General features: G+C 37.5%; 1 protein-coding gene across 2 annotated transcripts in view; it reads right to left on the bottom strand.

Annotated features, from left to right (window-relative positions):
• The window catches only part of ndufaf6 (NADH:ubiquinone oxidoreductase complex assembly factor 6), a gene marked incomplete in the record, with an annotated part of 30,245 nt that overhangs the window by 13,532 nt on the left and 8,042 nt on the right, over positions 1–8,671 (bottom strand). For both annotated transcript variants that reach the window (XM_014018923.1, XM_014018922.1), the window contains 1 exon segment: positions 3,088–3,189. In XM_014018923.1, the coding sequence (XP_013874377.1) occupies positions 3,088–3,189 (102 nt within the window).

Raw genomic sequence — 8,671 nt, forward strand, 5'->3', positions numbered from 1 at the left:
ATCTTCAACAGAGCCTATACTGGACAGTATGCGGGCCCACATCACGGATTTGGTGAAAGCAGCCATCAAGAAAAACTCAATTCCTGCTGTTATTCCTGGAGGTACAACAAAGTTTTTGCAACCCCTGGACATCAGTGTGAATCGTGCATTTAAAGCAGCACTCAGGGCTGAATGGGAGGCTTGGATGACTGACGGGGATAAATCATTCATAAAAACTGGCCGAATGTGAAGAGCGTCATTTCCTGATGTCTGCCTGTGGATCCTAACAGCGTGGAGCAGAGTGAATGAGTCCACCATCACCAATGGGTTCTGAAAGGCTGGACTGCTACGTGAAGAGGGCACCACAGCTTCAGAGCCAGCATTACCCCGAGAGGACAACAGATACTGCTGTGTGACGCAGCTTTTCTGAGCTTGTTTAACTCCGACACTGAAGAGGAGGACTTCGATGGTTTCAGTGCRCCGGAGGACGATGAATGAGACCTTTTGTTGGACCAGAAACGGTTAAAGAAAAGTACTAAAATAAGGTCAGTTAAATGAACCATATTCCTCCGAACTTTAATTCCTAAAGGTTTGCTTTTTTTATGTTTTGATGTTAAATTCACTTTTTTGACGACAATTTTGGGTGTACTGTTTGTTTTTTTATGTTGGGGGTGCGGCTTATAGTCCGGTGCGGCTTATATGCTAATGTTTGCGGGGTTTTTTTTTTTAAATGTGGTGGGTGCGGCTTATAGTCTGAAAAATACGGTAGGTTTTGGCAACATTTCTAACTGGTAAAAACAGGGTGTAAACAAAAACACTGACAAACATTTTAACAGCTGCATAATGAAAAAGTCTCCACAAGGACAAAAATCAATGACGCGTGCAAGTGAAGACTAATAAATCTCTAAACAAATTAGCTGCATGCTCTGAGGAGATGCATTAGTGAGTTAATGGTAACACATAAGACGTTTGCAGGACATTTTCAATTACTCACAATGGTGCAGGTGCAGGCTGTAAATCACAGCATGCCAAGGCATTAACCAGCAGTGATGCTCATTTACATTTTACAAATAGAAAACCTTTTTGTACCTGCTGTTTGAGTGGCTTAAAAGGTGTTCAAGAGTCTCACAAAACAAAACACCATTGATGGGAATTTTACTGCACCTCACCTCTGAATGGAGTCAGAATTTTAGCTGCAAAGGCATCACATTCATGTAAAGTCAATGACTTGAGATTATGCATCTAAGGTTGGGTCTAAGCTTGCTTAAAGTTGATCCAAACTTTGAATAAGTTTGATTTAATTTTTCAGTTTTGTTTGACAAATAGATTCCTTTTGACTGGAAATGAAAAAACTTGCATAACTCTTAAAGTGCCTGTGATTTAAATTTTTGGTAAGAAATATAAATACCTTTTTGGAAAAATAACACTGATAACATATTGCAAAAACATTTTCAGTTGTTGAGATATTTAATAAGATTTATTTAATAAGAATTTTTTTCTTCTACCTGCTACCTTTCATTTTATTTGTGTTGTATTATTATTTGTTGTATATACGACATTTGTTTTGTTTTTAAATGAAATGAATAAATTTAAATAGATACATATAGTTGCGTGTGAAGAATCATGAAGTGATGCCAAAGGGGAATGTTTCAAAGGTTCTGTATTTTTGTTTATAGATTTATGAAAGCCATAAGAATATAGCAATGCATTTTGATCATTCTTTTTAATCAAATTTGTAGTTTCATTCCTACTTAACTCTCCAGAGTTCAGCCTTTCATCTTCCTAAACATCAGACCAGCAGAGGTCAGTTTTCTGTCCCATACAGGGAAGCTAAACTTTGGAATGACTTTTCCCACTTAGCAAAATACAGGCAGTCTGAAACTGTACTTAATTAAAAAGTTGTGATTGTGACTTATCATTGTCACATATTTTACTCAAATTCACATTCATTTTGTTGAAAGTGGTGTTTTTTTGTTTTATTTTTTGTTTGTTTTTTTATAGGATTGTATTGTATAATTTTATGATCAACTGATTAAGGAGTGCATTGTTGGATTATTATAATTGTTTATATTATTACATTTTAAATTATTTTTATGTCAAGTGTCTTAATTAAAAAGATGTTTTCTTTGACTTTTTGTAATTGAAGGATATGCATGTCACAGACACTTAAATTTAAACTACCTGTTTTTTTTCCTAAAATGCCATGTTCTAAAATATTTGTACTTTTTTCAATAATAAATTTTATAATTGAATGTTCAACTTGATTTAAGACRGCTGTCAAAGCTAACTGCTTTTAGAAAACAAACAAAAAAATCTAAAATTCAGTCAGTTTTACAGATATTGGGCTAAAATTTAGTGCAGTTGTAGCTGAGCTTATTTTGTCCTTTTTTGTTTTGTAAATTTACTTTTGAAGTTATTCATGAAAATATATGGATTTGCAATCTAGATGTTTGYCTCTCGAGTTTCAGTTTCTAGCACTTCCTTAACAATAACTAAACATGGATTCAAGTCTTCTGTGAGCTCCAGGATTCACACTAACATCATGAGTGACGCTCTGGAACCAGAACAGCATTCATAATTTTAGATCTCACGACAAAGAAATATAAATAAATCAGCWGGTAGTTTCAACTCGTGTGAGGACAGGCAGGTTCCATGACCCAGACGGAGATAATGATCCCTCAAGAGATAAGGACCAGTCATTTAAATCTGAAGCAGTCCCTTGGATCTTAGGTCAAAATGTTTTTTTAAGAATAAAAAAGGTCTTACTCTTCTTACTCATACTCTTAAGGACACTTAAAATAGCTTCCAATAAAAGGCCGGTATACTTATGCTCCTTAATATGTCCTCAATGATAAAAATGGTTACAYTCAGCAGAAGTCTCTTTTTCTTTTTGCTGGTACCTAATCTGTCATATTTCTCATCTTACCTCCAAATTGCTTCCATGAAACTACAAGATGATGTGSTTTTTCTCAAAAACATGGATTTATCTCACTGTGCCTTTCTTTATACTGCAGCACCAAGTGAATAAATATCATTATGTTTGTAATATGGCTCTGATACATAAAAGCAGCCCATCTTYAGCTGTTCTTGTGGAAGTGCAGTACATACGTGTTGCAGGTGTACGTGAGCCTGACTAGCGATGTCGTAGACCACGTCTCGGACTTTCTGCTCCCGGCTGCCACGGATGAAGTCCTCCTGAGAAGCGCCGTGCTGGAGAAACGACACAGAAATACGACCCACGTTGATGTTTGGTTTTCAAGGTTACAGAAGGTGTGTATGGAATTTAACAGGTGAGCCTATCGCTGYAGTTCAGCTGGGTCCAGTTTAGCGCCACTTCACACTGGGGCTGAGTCGCTCCTTTGATTTGTTGGAGCTTCAAGTTGGCTCCTGGTATTTTAACAAAGGACTATAGCTCCTCTGCACCGGAAATACAAACAACTCAGACAACCAAGTTTAGAATTTACATACATTCAATTGAAATGAGCTAGCAAGATCAATTGGATCTTTCATATGCATCATAGTGACACTTGTGCAGCTTTATAAACAAAAGCTATCAACTTTAATTCTACTGCCTTCACTGGTATGCCAACAGGAATGTGTGAAAGTATATGTTCGTAACAAGATAYGTTATCTATAATTACCCTGAGCACAAAAATGTTTCAGTTTCTGCTGATAAATTGTCGCTTAAAATATTAACATCAAACATTGTCTGATTGATGCCTCTGATAATTGCAGCAAGGAGATGAAACTTAATTTAAATAAATTTTCCCAAGCTCCCAAATAAGTGCWGGATATCTACATCAGTCATTTCAAAATGCACTGGCGGTTGGCAGTGGTTTGTGAGCTTTGCTTACAGATGTTTAATTAAAAAACATATTAACCACTGATATGAGAAAAAAGTGCTGATCTTGTTATTTTCATTTTATCTGTTTACATGACACAACAATAAGTACCTTTAAGTCAGTAGAAAATTAAGTGCTAATCTCAAAGAAGTACTCCTAAACCTTTTCCTAATAATAGTCACTTAAAAAAAGGAAAAAAAAAACAAGTTAATGCAAGTAAAACATTTTAAAACCTACATTGGTCTAAAAAAGATCATCAACAGAATGTAGCCAACTGTGGTATTTCTACATTAGTTTGTAAATGAATATTTAAATCAGCCCAGAGAGTTCTGGAAACTAGTCCAGGAAGCAAATAAAAAAAAACTTTTGGCAACAGTGAACAAAGACATGAAAAAAATAAAAGAACGASTGGAAAATCTCAGGGGAAAACGCCTTGACTGCTGTTCAGCCTCGGGACGAATCAATCTCGCTATTTGGTTCTATGTCACAGCCGGTGGCTGGAATCATTTCACGACCMTAAACACTCCTCAGCAGATGAAAGCTGAAGATTTTACCGTGGAGCCTGTCACCCGATGTTCAACGTCACCACGTCACCGATCTAAAGACGTGATTAGAGGTGGCTTCAGCTAGGCACGCAAGGGCGCGCGTGTCCCATATACAACTGTGTGTTGTACTTCGTTCCATTCCTTCAAGGAACCGTGGTTATATTTATAACCTTACGATTTGGTAGCAGTTAGCCAAACTTTGTACCAATGGGATGAAGTAGAAACAGTTTTTCTTTGGATCAGATGTTGGTTTCAGTTTTGTTCATTTAAATGTTTTAATAGAGTCAAATATCTTAACAGAAATACAAATAATCAAGCTTATAGTAGAATTCAATCCATTGACAAAAGCACCTTTAGTGAAAAAAAAAAACTAATTGGGGGGAAAAAAGTATCGTGAAGACAACTACTTCCACCAGATAGATTTTTAGACCACAACCTAACAAATTAAAAATTCATATATATGTTAAAGTTCCAAAGGATATAAATTTTTGGTTTTATATTTGCTTAAAAAAAGAAGAGAAAATTTCATTAAAAATTAATTCAAGACCTTTGTGAGATATTGCAGCAAACTCTCAAATCCAGAAATCCAATTTAATCACAAGATATTTAGTTTATACCATTTGATCACATAGAATTATCTTTAGCGGCTCATAGATCTCTCATGATCTCTTCACTGCGCTCAGCTCAGATCTCCAAGTGAATTGATCCGAACTCATCCTTCAGTCCAGAGTGAGACCAAAATAACAGGTCAATTTTCTTTCCAACAACAATTCATCATGTTCCTTTAAGATCTAGAAAATTTGCCTGCAGGGTGACTCCGCTTTTAGCTCCCTCTTGCTGTGAAGTGATGGGGGGTGGGGGTGGGGGGGGTCGACATAGGTAATAATAGGAAATTGAAGATAAGAAATGCATTTCGGGAGAAGAAAATGCCACAATGTTTCAGCCAACAAAAGAAGAAAAAAATATATAATTTTCTGTAACTGGAAAACTATTAGAAAGCACTGTTATCTTTCATTTAAAGAACACATATTATGCTTTTAAATCCTTCATTTTAATAATTAAATCACTCAGTTGGAGTCTATAAAAAGTGGAACTGCAATGCTTTGGTCTGAATTCCTCCGTATTGTAACTCCACAAGCCCCTCTTTCACTCCTTTTCTGAGTTTCAGATCAACTCGTTTTGAGGCTGTCTCTTTCAATCCAAACGAGGCGCTTCACACCCCACCCACTCCAGCTTCCAGAGCGGTCCATGCTAGTTTGATGAAGGTGTTTATGACTATATAGCGGCACAGAAACTTTTTAGTTACACATTAATTAAAAGATGTCAACAAGGGAAGACTTTTCCACGCAGCCTTACATGTTGAGGCCAGGAGCTGTGTTCAAATTAAGGGGCTGCGTCCTCCAATGGCCAAATTTGTCGGTCACTTATGTCACAGTGCCACATCGTAGATTGTCCAAATTCAAAGACTCCTCCGATGCAGCCGACAAATGCGTCCTCCCTTTTCCCCGATTTGAGGGACGTGTTCGATGGATCCTTCTTGAGCCACCTTATTCTATAATGAATTGCGGGCCGACCGGAGATATTTTTTTCTGCTTGTAACGTCAGATGAAATAAGAGAAAGTTGTACAGTTTTAAATAAAAATCTGGTAGTATAAAGTAAAAGTTTCAAGCGGTTGTGGACGACAGCGGCAGAGTGTTACCGGTTCGATCCCCCGTTCCAGCTGTCTCAGTTGTTGTGTCCTTGGACAAGACACTTCACCCACCTTACTTTCTGATGGTGGTCAGAGGGTCTGGTGGCACCAGTGCATGGCACCCCCACTTCTATCAGTGTGCCCCAGGGCAGCTGTGGCTGTAGTTTACCACCATCAGTGTGTGAATGGGTGAATGTCTCAAGTCTAAAGTGCTTTAGGGTTCATGTGGACTTGATAAGGCGCTACAGAAGTTCAAGCCATTTACCATCTACCATTGCATTGTTAATGCTTTTATCATTTGTATAGAGATGTTTTTATGTTATTCTTGTCAGAAATCAAACAAGCTTGTATAGCAAAATAAACGTGCACATACCTTAGTTCTTCAAATATTACCTTGAAGCTAATTTTGTTGTTTTGTGAGATTTTGCTTTTTTTAAGTCATATGCCAGGGTAAGGGTGGGAATAAAGACCGTCCAAATTTACAGCCACCTTTTTTATGGTCTTCGCGGTTGACCAAGGACCGAGCCCAACTAGACCGGGTAGGCCGGGTCCTTCCAAGGACCCAGTCCCTGAATTTGAACTCGGCCAGATTCTGACCCAGAGCCAGAGGAGAATGAAGACCACTAAAATGTAGTTCTAAGTCCAGACTTAATTTAGAAGTTCCATCAAAAATACTGTGATGTAATAGTTCAGAAAACATCACAGAATATAGAGAAAACTGAACGGGTTGAAAAATATGACCCAAACAGAAGAGAGTCCAAAAGCACAGCAAAATGTATCTAAGGGCTAAAAAAGTGGGTTTTGTGTGATATGTGCCTTTAAAGCACCTAAAATCCTTAAATAATAAACATTCACAGTTTAACAGTTCTGCTGAACTAAAACCTATGTTTATAATAAATTACATGGATTGAAAGTTTTTCAGATGTGTCATTTCTACCCTCTTTGAAAAGACTAAGTATGTGAATGTCTAAAAAGTACCCAAAGGTGTACAGATTGTTACACAACTCACACGGTATTAAATCAAGACAAACCAGTCATTTCTTGTATGAAATCTGGCATTTATGACACAATATCTAAGACCTGCAGTGAAAGCTTTGATGTGTGTGTTATCAGATTGGTTTTTTTCAGGCTAATCTTGAATGAATCAAAAGAGAATAAAGATTGAGTCTGAGGCTTGAGGGGAGCAGTGCTTCTAGTGTTGTTCCAGGTACCAAATAGAATAAATGATCTGTTGCCATTCACTCCCCAACTGTGTGTAAAATCTCATGAAGGCTTGAGGTGCCTCGTTTCACACCTGCAGCACACACCAGAGAACAGGAGAACAAAAAAGAGAAAATCCAGGCAGCAAATTGACTCCAAGTACTTCTTTTCAAAGGATCATAAATCAAAAGGGGCTGGAGCATTTTCCAACACTTTCAGGTCCACGGACTTAAACTCACATCTTTTGATGTGTCAAAAATGTATGATTTTTGTTGTATTTTTAAGCATGATTTACATGACTATACACCAAAGATACATTTGTTGGTACTCTTCCACACTAAAATATAACAGATATARCTAAAGCCAAAAAGCTGCAGTTTTGTCTCATCAGTACCAGAAACTTCTCCCAGAATCTCTGAGGCTTGTCAACATGTATTTAGGTGAATTTCAGTTTGTTATTTTTGTCTTTTTCTGTTGTTAGTGGAGTCCTCCTGGGTCCATGGAGTTTTTTATGATTCAAAGTGCGACAGATGGTGTGACCAGAAAATGATGTACCTACACCCTGAAGTTTGGTTTTGAATATTAATTGACTCTGCTACTCTTGACCAGTCAAGCATAAATGGAAAATGTGTTCCATCTGTTGCCTATCGTCAAAATCCTGGATAAATAATTTCATTTTTGTTATTTTACAAAACATTACATTTTTTTCTTCCCCCGATTTTGTTCATCTTACTTCCTGGGTTATTTGTAAGAAATAGTGAAGGGAGAATCTGATCTAAAGGTCTTTTATGTATGAGTTCAGGATGTTTCAGTACATCTCTTGCGCCCTCTTCAGGAAGCAAAGAGAAGGTGACGTGAGGTAGACTTGCTCTTGAATCCTGAGGGTCACAAGAGCCTTCTCTGTAAGTCCGAGGCCAGAGCTTGTATGCCATGTTCACCCCCCCCCCCCCCCCCCCCCCACACACACACACACACAGCTTTTCTAAAAGCAGCAGTTGGTCTCACTATGCATGGCACATGGCTGAGACAAGGCTGGGAAATATTTGTGGCAATATTCCTTCAAAAGATTTCAATTTGATGATCTGGTGCTCGACAGAGTTCAACAGTTCCCCTACTGGTTTATTGGTTTGTGCAGGATGAGAACTTTGTGGCAGTTTCTAGGGCTGTGTATTGGCAAGAATTTGGCGATACGATACATATCATGACAGAGGGGTCGCGATGCGATATATCCCGATACTATAAGCAAGGCGATATATTGCAATTTTTTTGTCCAAAAATTCTATTAAATAAAAACCTCTTACTGGGGAAAAAAATGAAAAACCAAAATTCATTGTCTCAGAAAATTCTAATAATACATAGACATACTTTTGATACATTTAGCTGTGTTCTGCTTTGTATGTATTTTATTTTATTT

Source organism: Austrofundulus limnaeus, unplaced genomic scaffold (genome assembly GCF_001266775.1).
Source record: "Austrofundulus limnaeus strain Quisiro unplaced genomic scaffold, Austrofundulus_limnaeus-1.0 Scaffold205, whole genome shotgun sequence".
Taxonomy (NCBI): domain Eukaryota; kingdom Metazoa; phylum Chordata; class Actinopteri; order Cyprinodontiformes; family Rivulidae; genus Austrofundulus; species Austrofundulus limnaeus.